The 15,893-nt window shown below is 43.4% G+C and overlaps 1 protein-coding gene across 3 annotated transcripts in view; it reads right to left on the bottom strand.

Annotated features, from left to right (window-relative positions):
* Positions 1 to 1,090: 1,090 nt before the first annotated feature.
* The window catches only part of LOC118381727 (protein FAM124A), a 165,990-nt gene continuing 151,187 nt past the window's right edge, over positions 1,091 to 15,893 (bottom strand). For all 3 annotated transcript variants that reach the window (XM_052523054.1, XM_052523056.1, XM_052523055.1), the window contains exon 4: positions 1,091 to 2,956. In XM_052523054.1, coding sequence (XP_052379014.1) covers positions 2,042 to 2,956 — 915 coding nt within the window. In that variant the 3' untranslated portion in view covers positions 1,091 to 2,041. The remainder of the gene's footprint in view (positions 2,957 to 15,893) is intronic.

Below are 15,893 nucleotides of genomic sequence, written 5' to 3'. Positions count from 1 at the left end.
AGGAAGGCCATAAAGATCATCAAGGTCAACAACCACCCGAGCCACTGTCTGTTCAAACCGCTATCATCCAGAAGGCGAGGTCAGTACAGGTGCATCAGAGCTGGGACCGAGAGATTGAAAAACAGCTTCTATCTCAAGTCCATCAGACTGTTAAACAGCCACCAGTAGCACAGAGAGGCGGCTGCCTACCTACAGACTTGATATAATTGCACACTTTAATAAATGGAACGCTTGTCACTTTAATAATGCTACTTTAAGAATGTTTACATGTCTCATATTACATGTATATACTGTACACTGTATCCTTCACTATCTATTCTTTACTATCTATTGCATCTTAGCTGTTCTGTCACTGCTCATCCATATATTTTATACTTATATATTCTCATCCCATCTCATTTACTAGATTGTGTGTATTAGGTTTTGTTGTGGAATTTGTTAGAAATTAGGTTTTGTTGTGGAATTGTTAGATATTACCTGTTCGATAGTGCTGCACTGTCGGATCTTGAAGCACAAGCATTTCGCTACACTCAGAATAACATCTGCTAACCATGTGTATGTGATTTGATTTGACACACAGATACAAACACACAATTAAAAAAATAAAAATAACACACACACAGAAAGAAACAAACACACACAGAACCACACACAGACACACAGACAAATATAGACACAGAGAAACACACACACACACAACAAAACCTGAGACACTATGGATAACCTGAACCGTGGAACAATGGATTACACAACTCTCTTTTCTGATTGGCCGGCGATGACATCACCTCTGCAGAGCTCACGGAGACCTCGCCATGATGTCCATATGAAGAAAGGCAATGTGGGATTTGCTCTGTTCAGGCTCATCGGCCGCTTAAGGAGAGTCACACCTGGTAAAGTCCTCACAGGGACCAGCCAACACTGAGAGCCAACATGTTGCAGTGTAATTTCAGCTAAAACAAGCCTTTGTCTTTAAGTCATAATGAGTGCGTGTTAAAACCATCCCTTACCTTAATACAGTACAGGCTGTATTGTGTGTTGTTCACACAGCCTCACTGTTATATCACCTTAAAGGGACCCTGTTCACATAAAATCATTCATTTTTGTATTTATTTTTATTAATTCATACATAATCTGATGTTTTAATCAATATTAAAAAGTTTGGTGAACATAGAAATCAGTTAAAATCAAAAGCATCCCATATTACCGACTACTACTTTAAACTCGATTCTGTTTAGCCGTCAATTACAATATCACCACCAGAGGGACCCACTGCACCAAAAGTGTCAGAATCATTTGGTGGTTTCCTCGATTCCTTACATCCTCTCTCCTCAACTCCCTTTTCGCTAAATGGATTGGAGAAGAAGGTCAAAGATGAGTAACCTTGGCCCTTCTCCTCCAATACCGTTGAGAAGGAGGTGAGGAGAGGAATCAAGGATAGATGAATTGAGATAGAGCCAGAAACTCCACTGTCGTATAGCTGCCGTGTCCTGTTAGAACTATGTCCAATAGTTTCTTAACATCTCTGTTTTAAATCTAATTTATGTCCAATAGTTTCATAACATCTCTGTTTTAAATCTAATTTATGTCCAATAGTTTCTTAACATCTCTGTTTTAAATCTAATTTATGTCCAATAGTTTCTTAACATCTCTGTTTTAAATCTAATTTATGTCCAATAGTTTCATAACATCTCTGTTTTAAATCTATTTTATGTCCAATAGGTCTGGTTTCACAACATCTCTGTTTTAAATATGAGTAGTCTGCAATGTGTTTTTAAGCCATCTCAGTAAGCGCTACACATTTATACCACAACTTGATTAAATAACAAATAGCACAAACATCTAGTTAGAAACTGTGTAGAAACACAAAGTGAGAAATATTTCATGACGAAGTTGAATGAAGCGTCTATCTACAGCCACTGTACTGTCCTCTGCACTGACTTAAACCAGCCCCTAGGTGGCAGAGCAGAAAAGAGCTGTGTTGTCACTCAGTGTCCCTGTCCCTTCCTGCTGGCCGGCGTGTCTCTCTAGCGCCACTAACTGGTCAGATATAGAACTCCTGGTCGTCGTCCTCCACCCCGACCTCCTTGCCAGACCTGTCCTGTGACACCACCCCAATAATGCTGTTAGAGCTGTCCAATTGGCTGCGCGTGATGGGATCCCTCAAGGAAGGCTGGCCACTCAGGGGCAAGAAAGCGCTGTTGGGGCGTGGCCGCTGCAGGGTGGAAGGTATGCTATTGGAGGAGGCCAGGCTGCTGGTTCTCATGGGAACAGGAGGGCGGCCTAGCGTTGACGCCTTGGGCTTGACGTTGGCGTGGGATGGGGAGGAGGTTGGGTCCCGCGGAGGTGCAGAGAGAGGGCGTGGTGGCGTGGGTCTGCGACTCCTAGAGTATGCAGACACTATCGACAGGTCAACAATGCTGCCCGCATCCACTTTAATCCCTGTGTCCACATCCGTCTCCTCCGCACCAATCAGAGCATCCACGTTGAGACGGAAGGGCGGGACCAGGGAGGAGCTAAGGGAGTGGGAGTGGCTTCTGTGGTGGGTAGGGCTGGGTGAGGTACCGGGGGAGGACCCGGCAGAGCGGGAGCGAGAGCCGGTGAACCCTGCCAGGCTGGGCAGGGAGAACAGAGAGCGGGTTCGACCGGTCCTCCAGGATTTAGAGCGAGCCCCCATCTCCATTTCCTCCTCTTCACAGGCCAAGGAAAGGGAGGTTTGTGAGGCCTGGCTGGACCTGCATTGGGTCTGGTTCTGGGTCTGTGGCAGGGGCAGGGTTTGGGTCCGGGAGCGGGACGAGTTACGGTGGTAGCGCCGGTTCCTGTAGGAGGCAGGTCCCCGGCCATATGTGCCCGCTGAGGGCAGAGTCATGGCTGGGTCAGTGGGCAGCGGCGAGGGGGAAGGGGAGGAGTCTCCTGGCTGGTCGATAGTATGTCTACGTTTGTAGCGTGCACACAGGACCTGAGAGAGGAGAGAGATGAGAGAGATGAGAGAGAGAGAGAGGGGTCATAACAGTGAAGACAGTAGTTACACACTCCACACTATAACACAAGTTGGTCAGATGTTTAAATATACATTTATTATAATAAATATGAATATCTAATTTTAATATTCAAATATCTATTACAATAAGATCCTGATACTGCTGTTAGAACTTTTCCGTGTTTATAAATAAAAAAAAATAAAAAAAAACAGCTGACGAAAACAATTTGTAACATTTATTTGGAAAACAAAAGAAAAGGTTGTGTTGAGACCTCAGAACGTTGATGTATGTTTGTAGATCCAGTAAAGCACAAAGATACTACAACCCAAGCTGTAGCCTGGCTACATTCCAGATCCTCTCTCTCTCTCTCTCTCTCTCTCTCTCTCTCTCTGTCTCTGTCTCTGTCTCTGTCTCTGTCTCTGTCTCTCTCTCTGTCTCTCTCTCTCTCTCTCTCTCTCTCTCTCTCTCTCTCTGTCTCTCTCAAAGATACTACAACCCAAGCTGTAGCCTGGCTACATTCCAGATCCTCTCTCTCTCTCTCTCTCTCTCTCTCTCTGTCTCTGTCTCTGTCTCTGTCTCTCTCTCTCTCTCTCCCTCTCTCTGTCTCTCTCTCTCTCTCTCTCTCTCTCTCTCTCTCTCTCTCTCTCTCTCTCTCTCTCTCTGTCTCTCTCAAAGATACTACAACCCAAGCTGTAGCCTGGCTACATTCCAGATCCTCTCTCTCTCTCTCTCTCTCTCTCTGTCTCTGTCTCTGTCTCTGTCTCTGTCTCTCAATTCAATTCAATTCAATTCAATTCAAGGGCTTTATTGGCATGGGAAACATGTGTTAACATTGCCAAAGCAAGTGAGGTAGACAACATACAAAGTGAATATATAAAGTGAAAAACAACAAAAATTAACAGTAAACATTACACATACAACAGTTTCAAAACAGTAAAGACATTACAAATGTCATATTATATATATATATATATATATATATATATATATATATATATATATATATATATATACACAATGTACAAATAATTAAAGGACACAAGATAAAATAAATAAGCATAAATATGGGTTGTATTTACAATGGTGTTTGTTCTTCACTGGTTGCCCTTTTCTCGTGGCAACAGGTCACAAATCTTGCTGCTGTGATGGCACACTGTGGAATTTCACCCAGTAGGTATGGGAGTTTTTCAAAATTGGATATGTTTTCGAATTCTTTGTGGATCTGTGTGATCTGGGGGAAATATGTCTCTCTAATATGGTCATACATTGGGCAGGAGGTTAGGAAGTGCAGCTCAGTTTCCACCTCATTTTGTGGGCAGTGAGCACATAGCCTGTCTTCTCTTGAGAGCCATGTCTGCCTACGGCCCTTTCTCAATAGCAAGGCTATGCTCACTGAGTCTGTACATAGTCAAAGCTTTCCTTAATTTTGGGTCAGTCACAGTGGTCAGGTATTCTGCCGCTGTGTACTCTCTGTGTAGGGCCAAATAGCATTCTAGTTTGCTCTGTTTTTTTGTTAATTCTTTCCAATGTGTTAAGTAATTATCTTTTTGTTTTCTCATGATTTGGTTGGGTCTAATTGTGCTGTTGTCCTGGGGCTCTGTAGGGTGTGTTTGTGTTTGTGAACAGAGCCCCAGGACCAGTTTGCTTAGGGGACTCTTCTCCAGGTTCATCTCTCTGTTTGTGATGGCTTTGTTATGGAAGGTTTGTGAATCGCTTCCTTTTAGGTGGTTGTAGAATTTAATGGCTCTTTTCTGGATTTTGATAATTAGTGGGTATCGGCCTAATTCTGCTCTGCATGCATTATTTGGTGTTTTACGTTGTACACGGAGGATATTTTTGCAGAATTCTGCGTGCAGTGTCTCAATTTGGTGTTTGTCCCATTTTGTGAAGTCTTGGTTGGTGAGCGGACCCCAGACCTCACAACCATAAAGGGCAATGGGCTCTATGACTGATTCAAGTATTTTTAGCCAAATCCTAATTGGTATGTTGAAATTTATGTTTCTTTTGATGGCATAGAATGCCCTTCTTGCCTTGTCTCTCAGATCGTTCACACCTTTGTGGAAGTTACCTGTGGCGCTGATGTTTAGGCCAAGGTATGTATAGTTTTTGTGTGCTCTAGGGCAACAGTGTCGAGATGGAATTTGTATTTGTGGTCCTGGTGACTCGACCTTTTTGGAACACCATTATTTTGGTCTTACTGAGATTTACTGTCAGGGCCCAGGTCTGACAGAATCTGTGCATAAGATCTAGGTGCTGCTGTATGCCCTCCTTGGTTGGTGACAGAAGCACCAGATCATCAGCAAACAGCAGACATTTGACTTCGGATTCTAGCAGGGGAGGCCGGGTGCTGCAGACTTTTCTAGTGCCCGCGCCAGTTCGTTGATATATATGTTGAAGAGGGTGGGGCTTAAGCTGCATCCCTGTCTAACCCCACGACCCTGTGTGAAGAAATGTGTGTGTTTTTTGCCAATTTTAACCGCACACTTGTTGTTTGTGTACATGGATTTTATAATGTCATATGTTTTACCCCCAACACCACTTTCCATCAGTTTGTATAGCAAACCCTCATGCCAAATTGAGTCGAAGGCTTTTTTGAAATCAACAAAGCATGAGAAGACTTTGCCTTTGTTTTGGTTTGTTTGGTTGTCAATTAAGGTGTGCAGGGTGAATACATGGTCTGTTGTACGGTAATTTGGTAAAAAGCCAATTTGACATTTGCTCAGTACATTGTTTTCATTGAGGAAATGTACGAGTCTGCTGTTAATAATAATGCAGAGGATTTTCCCAAGGTTACTGTTGACACATATTCCACGGTAGTTATTGGGGTCAAATTTGTCTCCACTTTTGTGGATTGGGGTGATCAGTCCTTGGTTCCAAATATTGGGGAAGATGCCAGAGCTAAGTATGATGTTAAAGAGTTTTAGTATAGCCAGTTGGAATTTGTTGTCTGTATATTTGATCATTTCATTGAGGATACCATCGACACCACAGGCCTTTTTGGGTTGGAGGGTTTTTATTTTGTCCTGTAACTCATTCAATGTAATTGGAGAATCCAGTGGGTTCTGGTAGTCTTTAATAGTTGATTCTAAGATCTGTAGTTGATCATGTATATGTTTTTGCTCTTTGTTCTTTGTTATAGAACCAAAAAGATTGGAGAAGTGGTTTACCCAGACATCTCCATTTTGGATAGATAATTCTTCGTGTTGTTGTTTGTTTAGTGTTTTCCAATTTTCCCAGAAGTGGTTAGAGTCTATGGATTCTTCAATTGCATTGAGCTGATTTCTGACATGCTGTTCCTTCTTTTTCCGTAGTGTGTTTCTGTATTGTTTTAGTGATTCACCATAGTGAAGGCGTAGACTCCCTCTCTCTGTCTCTCTCTCTCTCTCTCTCTCTCTCTCTCTCTCTGTCTCTCTCAAAGATACTACAACCCAAGCTGTAGCCTGGCTACATTCCCAACAGAACAGGAAGAACTGGAGATGCTTCACCGTTAACCCCCTCACCCCCCCATCCCATCCCTCCGTACCTTCATTTTTTAAAGTATTCAGAGCCTTTGCTATGAGACTTGGAATTGAGCTCAGGTGCATCCTGTTTCTATTGATCATCCTTCAGATGTTCTTGTTCACAGTTGACAGTGCATGTCAGAGCAAAAAAACAAGCCATGAGGTTGAAGGAATTGTCCGTAGAGCTCGGAGACAGAATTGTGTCGAGGCACAGATCTGGGGACGAGTACCAAAACAAATCTGCAGCATTGAAGGTCCCCAAGAACACAGTGACATTCTTAAATGGAAGAAGTGGAAGAAGTTTGGAAGAAGTTTGGAACCACCCAGACATGCGTGTCAGAGAAAATCCAAGCCATGCCAAGCCATGAGGTCGAAGGAAGTTTGGAACTACCAAGACTCTTCCTAAAGCTGGCCTCCCAGCCAAACTGAACAATCGGGGGAGAAGGGCCTTGGTCAGGCAGGTAACCAAGAACCCGATGGTCACTCTGTCAGAGCTCCAGAGTTCCTCTGTGGAGATGGGAGAACCTTCCAGAAGGACAACCATCTCTGCAGCCCTCCACCAATCAGGCCTTTATGGTAGAGTGGCCAGACGGAAGCCAATCCTCAGTAAAAGGCACATGACAGCCCGCTTGGAGTTTGCCAAAAGGCACCTAAAGACTCTCAGACCATGAGACATAATATTCTCTGGTTTGATGAAACCAAGATTGAACTCTTTGGCCTGAATGCCAAGCGTCACATCTGGAAGAAACCTGGCACCACCCCTACGGTGAAGCAGGGTGGAGGCAGCATTATGCTGTGGGGATTTTTTTCAGAGGCAAGGACTGGGAGACTAGTCAGGATGGGGGGAAAGATGAAAGGAGCAAAGTACAGATAGATTATTGATGAAAACCTCTTCCAGAACGCTCCGGGCTTCAGACTGTGGCGAAGGTTCACCTTCCAACAGGACAACGACCCTAAGCACACAGTCAAGACAATGTAGGAGTGGCTTCGGGACAAGTCTCTGAATGTCCTTGAGTGGCCCAGCCAGAGACTGGACTTGAACCTGATCAAACATCTCTGGAGAGACCTGAAAATAGCTGTGCAGTGACACTCCACATCCAACCTGACAGAGCTTGAGAAGATCTGCAGAGAAGAATGTGAGAAACTCCCCAAATACAGGTGTGCCAAGCTTGTAGCGTCGAGACTCGAGGACTCGAGTCTGTAATCGCTGCCATGGGTGCCATGGGTGCTTCAACCAAGGAAAGGAGAGGGTCTGAATACTTACTGAAATTTGATATTTCTGTTTTTGTATTTTTTTATACATTTGCAAAAATTTCTAAAAACTTGCTTTTTGCTTTGTCATTATCTGGTATTTTGTGTAGATTGATGAGAGAAAAAAAACAAAACAATTTTAATACATTTTAGAAAATGTCTTTAGCGTAACAAATTGTGGAAAAAAAAGTCAAGGGGCGTTTGAAAACTTTCTGAATATATATTATTCCGTTTCCCCCAAACTCTTCACGTGACCCCCCCACTTTGAGAACTACTGCCATAGATAAACAACAGGTTACTGTTCACACACACAACAGTCTGACCTGACCACTAGCGGACACTTCCTACTGCAGAGCTGGGCTGTATATTGGTACGAAACTGAAGAAACAAGACTGACGAGCTACTACAAAAAGGTACCACCTGTCCTGAACATGACCAATGAGAAACGCTTGTTTTTCATAGCTATATATCTTTTATGCCCTCCTAATGAACACAACCCTAGTCTGAGCACTATAACACTGAATACGTTACCAAGTTACAACAACACCATTGATTACGAAGTGGATAAATAATTCCGCTGTGCACCTCAACAAGACATAGTGGATATGTAATACCTCCCTACACCAGGGGATTATTGGACGGCTGGGTCAAACAGTTGTCTTAAAATCTTACCGGCTGAGACTTTGATAAGTATTATCATTAACGATGAGTATGTGAGTGTGTTTGTGATCTGTGAACAGGTGATTGTCATGTTCAATTAAGTCCTTCCTGGCCGTTCCTTTCTGAGTGGATAGGAGCAAACATGCAAACACACGCACACGCGCACGCGCACACGCACGCACGCACGCACGCACGCACGCACGCACGCACGCACACACACACGCACACACACACGCACACACACACGCACGCACACACACACGCACACACACGCGCACACACGTGCACACACGTGCACACACGCACACACACACGCGCACACACGCACACACACGCACACACACGCACACACATGCACACACACACACACACACACATGCACGCACATGCACACACACACACACACACACGCACGCACACACGCGCACGCACACACGCACGCACACGCACACGCACACACGCACGCACGCAAGCACGCACGCGCGCACACACACGCACACACGCAAGCACGCACGCGCGCACACACACGCACACACAGGGGATGAGAGCCCATGGGTCTCAGTAATGGGACAATGTTAATCTGCCTGTGAGTTTCAGCAGCACTTATCTAATACCCCGCTGACAGAAATCCCTTCCAAAACGGATACCCCAGAACAAAGAGGGCACTGTGAGAGAACGTGTGAGAACGTGTGTGTGTGTGTGTGTGTGTAAAGGTAAGACAAAGTGAGGACGTTTTTTTCCGAAGGCACATTTCACAGGTGCACATTCACACACACTGATACACATATTGTACATCACAAACTTGAGGTGAGGTTATGCTTGTACAGAGAGGGTATATTACTGTACAGAGAGGGTGTATTACTGTACAGAGAGGGTATATTACTGTACAGAGAGGGTATATTACTGTAAAGAGAGGGTGTATTACTGTACAGAGAGGGTATATTACTGTACAGAGAGGGTATATTACTGTACAGAGAGGGTATATTACTGTACAGAGAGGGTATATTACTGTACAGAGAGGGTATATTACTGTACAGAGAGGGTATATTACTGTACAGAGAGGGTGTATTACTGTACAGAGAGGGTGTATTACTGTACAGAGAGGGTATATTACTGTACAGAGAGGGTATATTACTGGACAGGGAGGGTATATTACTGTACAGAGAGGGTATATTACTGGACAGGGAGGGTATACCTTCTCCTCCCTCCTGAATCCTCCTCCCCCTCCCCCCCCATCCTCCCTCTCTGCAGATGACTTCGTCAACCATTTTGAAAAGAAGGTCGACGACATCCGATCCTCGTTTGCTAAGTCAAACGACACCGCTGGTTCTGCTCACACTGCCCTACCCTGTGCTCTGACCTCTTTCTCCCCTCTCTCTCCAGATGAAATCTCGCGTCTTGTGACGGCCGGCCGCCCAACAACCTGCCCGCTCGACCCTATCCCCTCCTCTCTTCTCCAGACCATTTCCGGAGACCTTCTCCCTTACCTCACCTCGCTCATCAACTCATCCCTGACCGCTGGCGACGTCCCTTCCGTCTTCAAGAGAGCGAGAGTTGCACCCCTTCTGAAAAAACCTACACTCGATCCCTCCGATGTCAACAACTACAGACCAGTATCCCTTCTTTCTTTTCTCTCCAAAACTCTTGAACGTGCCGTCCTTGGCCAGCTCTCCCGCTATCTCTCTCAGAATGACCTTCTTGATCCAAATCAGTCAGGTTTCAAGACTAGTCATTCAACTGAGACTGCTCTTCTCTGTATCACGGAGGCGCTCCGCACCGCTAAAGCTAACTCTCTCTCCTCTGCTCTCATCCTTCTAGACCTATCGGCTGCCTTCGATACTGTGAACCATCAGATCCTCCTCTCCACCCTCTCAGAGTTGGGCATCTCCGGCGCGGCCCACGCTTGGATTGCGTCCTACCTGACAGGTCGCTCCTACCAGGTGGCGTGGCGAGAATCTGTCTCCTCACCACGCGCTCTCACCACTGGTGTCCCCCAGGGCTCTGTTCTAGGCCCTCTCCTATTCTCACTATACACCAAGTCACTTGGCTCTGTCATAACCTCACATGGTCTCTCCTATCATTGCTATGCAGACGACACACAATTAATCTTCTCCTTTCCCCCTTCTGATGACCAGGTGGCGAATCGCATCTCTGCATGTCTGGCAGACATATCAGTGTGGATGACGGATCACCACCTCAAGCTGAACCTCGGCAAGACGGAGCTGCTCTTCCTCCCGGGGAAGGACTGCCCGTTCCATGATCTCGCCATCACGGTTGACAACTCCATTGTGTCCTCCTCCCAGAGCGCTAAGAACCTTGGCGTGATCCTGGACAACACCCTGTCGTTCTCAACTAACATCAAGGCGGTGGCCCGTTCCTGTAGGTTCATGCTCTACAACATCCGCAGAGTACGACCCTGCCTAACACAGGAAACGGCGCAGGTCCTAATCCAGGCACTTGTCATCTCCCGTCTGGATTACTGCAACTCGCTGTTGGCTGGGCTCCCTGCCTGTGCCATTAAACCCCTACAACTCATCCAGAACGCCGCAGCCCGTCTGGTGTTCAACCTTCCCAAGTTCTCTCACGTCACCCCGCTCCTCCGCTCTCTCCACTGGCTTCCAGTTGAAGCTCGCATCCGCTACAAGACCATGGTGCTTGCCTACGGAGCTGTGAGGGGAACGGCACCTCAGTACCTCCAGGCTCTGATCAGGCCCTACACCCAAACAAGGGCACTGCGTTCATCCACCTCTGGCCTGCTCGCCTCCCTACCACTGAGGAAGTACAGTTCCCGCTCAGCCCAGTCAAAACTGTCCGCTGCTCTGGCTCCCCAATGGTGGAACACACTCCCTCACGACGCCAGGACAGCGGAGTCAATCACCACCTTCCGGAGACACCTGAAACCCCACCTCTTTAAGGAATACCTAGGATAGGATAAAGTAATCCTTCTCACCCCCCTTAAAGATTTAGATGCACTATTGTAAAGTGGCTGTTCCACTGGATGTCATAAGGTGAATGCACCAATTTGTAAGTCGCTCTGGATAAGAGCGTCTGCTAAATGACTTAAATGTAATGTAAATGTAATATTATCCATCTATATATATATATATCATATTATCCATATATAAATCATATTATCCATATATACATATCATATTATCCGTATATATATATATCATATTATCCATATATATATCATATTTCCATATATAAATCATATGATCCATATATAAATCATATTATCCATATATGTATCATATTATCCATATATATATATCATATTATCCATATATAAATCCTATTATATATATATATATATATATATCATATTATCCATATATATATATATATATATATATATATATATATATATATATATATATATATATATATATATATATATCATATTATCCATATATAAATCATATTATCCATATATATATCATATTATCCATATATAAATCATATTATCCATATATATATCATATTATCCATATATATATATATCATATTATCCATATATAAATCATATTACCCATATATATATCATATTATCCATATATATATCATATTATCCATATATAAATCATATTACCCATATATATATCATATTATCCATATATATATCATATTATCCATATATATATCATATTATCCATATATATATCATATTATCCATATATATATCATATTATCCATATATATATCATATTATCCATATATATATATATATATATCATATTATCCATATATATATCATATTATATATATATATCATATTATCCATATATAAATCATATTATCCATATATAAATCATATTATCCATATATATATCATATTATCCATATATATATCATATTATCCATATATATATATATATCATATTATCCATATATATATCATATTATCTGCTGCGGACGAGCCCATCGTTGCCAGTACAATAGGCTAACTGGTGATTTCATCGATCGTGTTCATGTATCAGATAGGCCCAGTTTGGGTGGATGAATCACATACCTCAGTGGAGGGTGAGCCTACTGGCTATATGTCTAAAGATAGTTGTAACGTTGTACTGCCTTCAATACATGATGGGACAAAGATGTACAGATGTAGGATCTTAATTTGATCACTCTTTTGTTGCTGAAAATGTTCCTGTACAGCAGAAAATGCAAACTTGTAGTGTACACAAGGTTTAAAAAGGCTTCTAAAGTTTCTAATTTCCGCTTTAAAATGTCAGACTTGATTTGTAGAGAGTATAGAGATATTGTTATCCACGTCGGCACCAACGATGTTAGGATGAAACAGTCAGAGATCACCAAGCGCAACATAGCTTCTGCGTGCATATCAGCTAGAAAGATGTGTCGGCATCGAGTAATTGTCTCTGGCCCCCTCCCAGTTAGGGGGAGTGATGAGCTCTACAGCAGAGTCTCACAACTCAATCGCTGGTTGAAAACTGTTTTCTGCCCCTCCCAAAAGATAGAATTTGTAGATAATTGGCCCTCTTTCTGGGACTCACCCACAAACAGGACCAAGCCTGACCTGCTGAGGAGTGACGGACTCCATCCTAGCTGGAGGGGTGCTCTCATCTTATCTGCCAACATAGACAGGGCTCTAACTCCTCTAGCTCCACAATGAAAAAGGGTGCAGGCCAGGCAGCAGGCTATTAGCCAGCCTGCCAGCATAGTGGAGTCTGCCACTAGCATAGTCAGTGTAGTCAGCTCAGCTATCACCATTGAGACCGTGTCTGTGCCTCGACCTAGGTTGGGCAAAACTAAACATGGCGGTGTTCGCCTTAGCAATCTCACTAGGATAAAGACCACCTCCATTCCTGTCATTACTGAAAGAGATCATGATACCTCACATCTCAAAATAGGGCTACTTAATGTTAGATCCCTTACTTCAAAGGCAATTATAGTCAATGAACTAATCACTGATCATAATCTTGATGTGATTGGCCTGACTGAAACATGGCTTAAGCCTGATGAATTTACTGTTTTAAATGAGGCCTCACCTCCTGGCTACACTAGTGACCATATCCCCCGTGCATCCCGCAAAGGCGGAGGTGTTGCTAACATTTACGATAGCAAATTTCAATTTACAAAAAAAAAAATGAAGTTTTCGTCTTTTGAGCTTCTAGTCATGAAATCTATGCAGCCTACTCAATCACTTTTTATAGCTACTGTTTACAGGCCTCCTGGGCCATATACAGCGTTTCTCACTGAGTTCCCTGAATTCCTATCGGACCTTGTAGTCATTGCAGATAATATTCTAATCTTTGGTGACTTTAATATTCACATGGAAAAGTCCACAGACCCACTCCAAAAGGCTTTTGGAGCCATCATCGACTCAGTGGGTTTTGTCCAACATGTCTCTGGACCCACTCACTGTCACAGTCATACGCTGGACCTAGTTTTGTCCCATGGAATAAATGTTGTGGATCTTAATGTTTTTCCTCATAATCCTGGACTATCGGACCACCATTTTATTACGTTTGCAATTGCAACAAATAATCTGCTCAAACCCCAACCAAGGAACATCAAAAGTCGTGCTATAAATTCACAGACAACACAAAGATTCCTTGATGCCCTTCCAGACTCCCTCTGCCTACCCAAGGACGCCAGAGGACAAAAATCCATTAACCACCTAACTGAGGATCTCAATTTAACCTTGCGCAATACCCTAGATGCAGTTGCACCCCTAAAAACTAAAAAAATGTCTCATAAGAAACTAGCTCCCTGGTACACAGAAAATACCCGAGCTCTGAAGCAAGCTTCCAGAAAATTGGAACGGAAATGGCGCCACACCAAACTGGAAGTCTTCCGACTAGCTTGGAAGGACGGTACCGTGCAGTACCGAAGAGCCCTTACTGCTGCCCGATCATCCTATTTTTCTAACTTAATTGAGGAAAATAAGAACAATCTGAAATTCCTTTTTGATACTGTGGCAAAGCTAACTAAAAAGCAGCATTCCCCAAGAGAGGATGACTTTCACTTTAGCAGTGATAAATTCATGAACTTCTTTGAGGAAAAGATTATGATTATTAGAAAGCAAATTACGGACTCCTCTTTAAACCTGCGTGTTCCTCCAAACCTCAGTTGTCCTGAGTCTGCACAACTCTGCCAGGACCTAGGATCAAGAGAGACGCTCAAGTGTTTTAGTACTATATCTCTTGACACAATGATGAAAATAATCATGGCCTCTAAACCTTCAAGCTGTATACTGGACCCTATTCCAACTAAACTACTGAAAGAGCTGCTTCCTGTGCTTGGCCCTCCTATGTTGAACATAATAAACGGCTCTCTATCCACTGGATGTGTACCAAACTCACTAAAAGTGGCAGTAATAAAGCCTCTCTTGAAAAAGCCAAACCTTGACCCAGAAAATATAAAAAACTATCGGCCTATATCGAATCTTCCATTCCTCGCAAAAATTTTAGAGAAGGCTGTTGCGCAGCAACTCACTGCCTTCTTGAAGACAAACAATGTATACGAAATGCTTCAGTCTGGTTTTTTGACCCCATCATAGCACTGAGACGGCACTTGTGAAGGTGGTAAATTACATTTTAATGGCATCGGACCGAGGCTCTGCATCTGTCCTCGTGCTCCTAGACCTTAGTGCTGCTTTTGATACCATCAATCACCACATTCTTTTGGAGAGATTGGAAACCCAAATTGGTCTACACGGACATGTTCTGGCCTGGTTTAGGTCTTATCTGTCAGAAAGATATCAGTTTGTGTCTGTGAATGGTTTGTCCTCTGACAAATCAACTGTAAATTTCGGTGTTCCTCAAGGTTCTGTTTTAGGACCACTATTTTTTTCACTATATATTTTACCTCTTGGAGATGTTATTCGAAAACATAATGTAAACTTTCACTGCTATGCGGATGACACACAGCTGTACATTTCAATGAAACATGGTGAAGCCCCAAAATTGCCCTCGCTAGAAGCATGTGTTTCAGACATAAGGAAGTGGATGGCTGCAAACTTTCTACTATTAAACTCGGACAAAACAGATATGCTTGTTCTAGGTCCAAAGAAACAGAGAGATCTTCTGTTGAATCTGACAATTAATCTTAATGGTTGTACAGTCGTCTCAAATAAAACTGTGAAGGACCTCGGCGTTACTCTGGACCCTGATCTCTCTTTTGAAGAACATATCAAGACCATTTCGAGGACAGCTTTTTTCCATCTACGTAACATTGCAAAAATCAGAAACTTTCTGTCCAAAAATGATGCAGAAAAATTAATCCATGCTTTTGTCACTTCTAGGTTAGACTACTGCAATGCTCTATTTTCCGGCTACCCGGATAAAGCACTAAATAAACTTCAGTTAGTGCTAAATGCGGCTGCTAGAATCCTGACTAGAACCAAAAAATTTGATCATAGGTTTTACTGCTAACCTACAAAGCATTACAAGGGCTTGCTCCTACCTACCTCTCTGATTTGGTCCTGCCGTACATACCTACATGTACGCTACGGTCACAAGACGCAGGCCTCCTAATTGTCCCT

Source organism: Oncorhynchus keta, chromosome 7 (assembly GCF_023373465.1).
Source record: "Oncorhynchus keta strain PuntledgeMale-10-30-2019 chromosome 7, Oket_V2, whole genome shotgun sequence".
Classification (NCBI taxonomy): Eukaryota; Metazoa; Chordata; class Actinopteri; order Salmoniformes; family Salmonidae; genus Oncorhynchus; species Oncorhynchus keta.
Note: the sequence above shows the minus strand (reverse complement) of the source record. Positions and strands in the feature narration are given on the sequence as shown.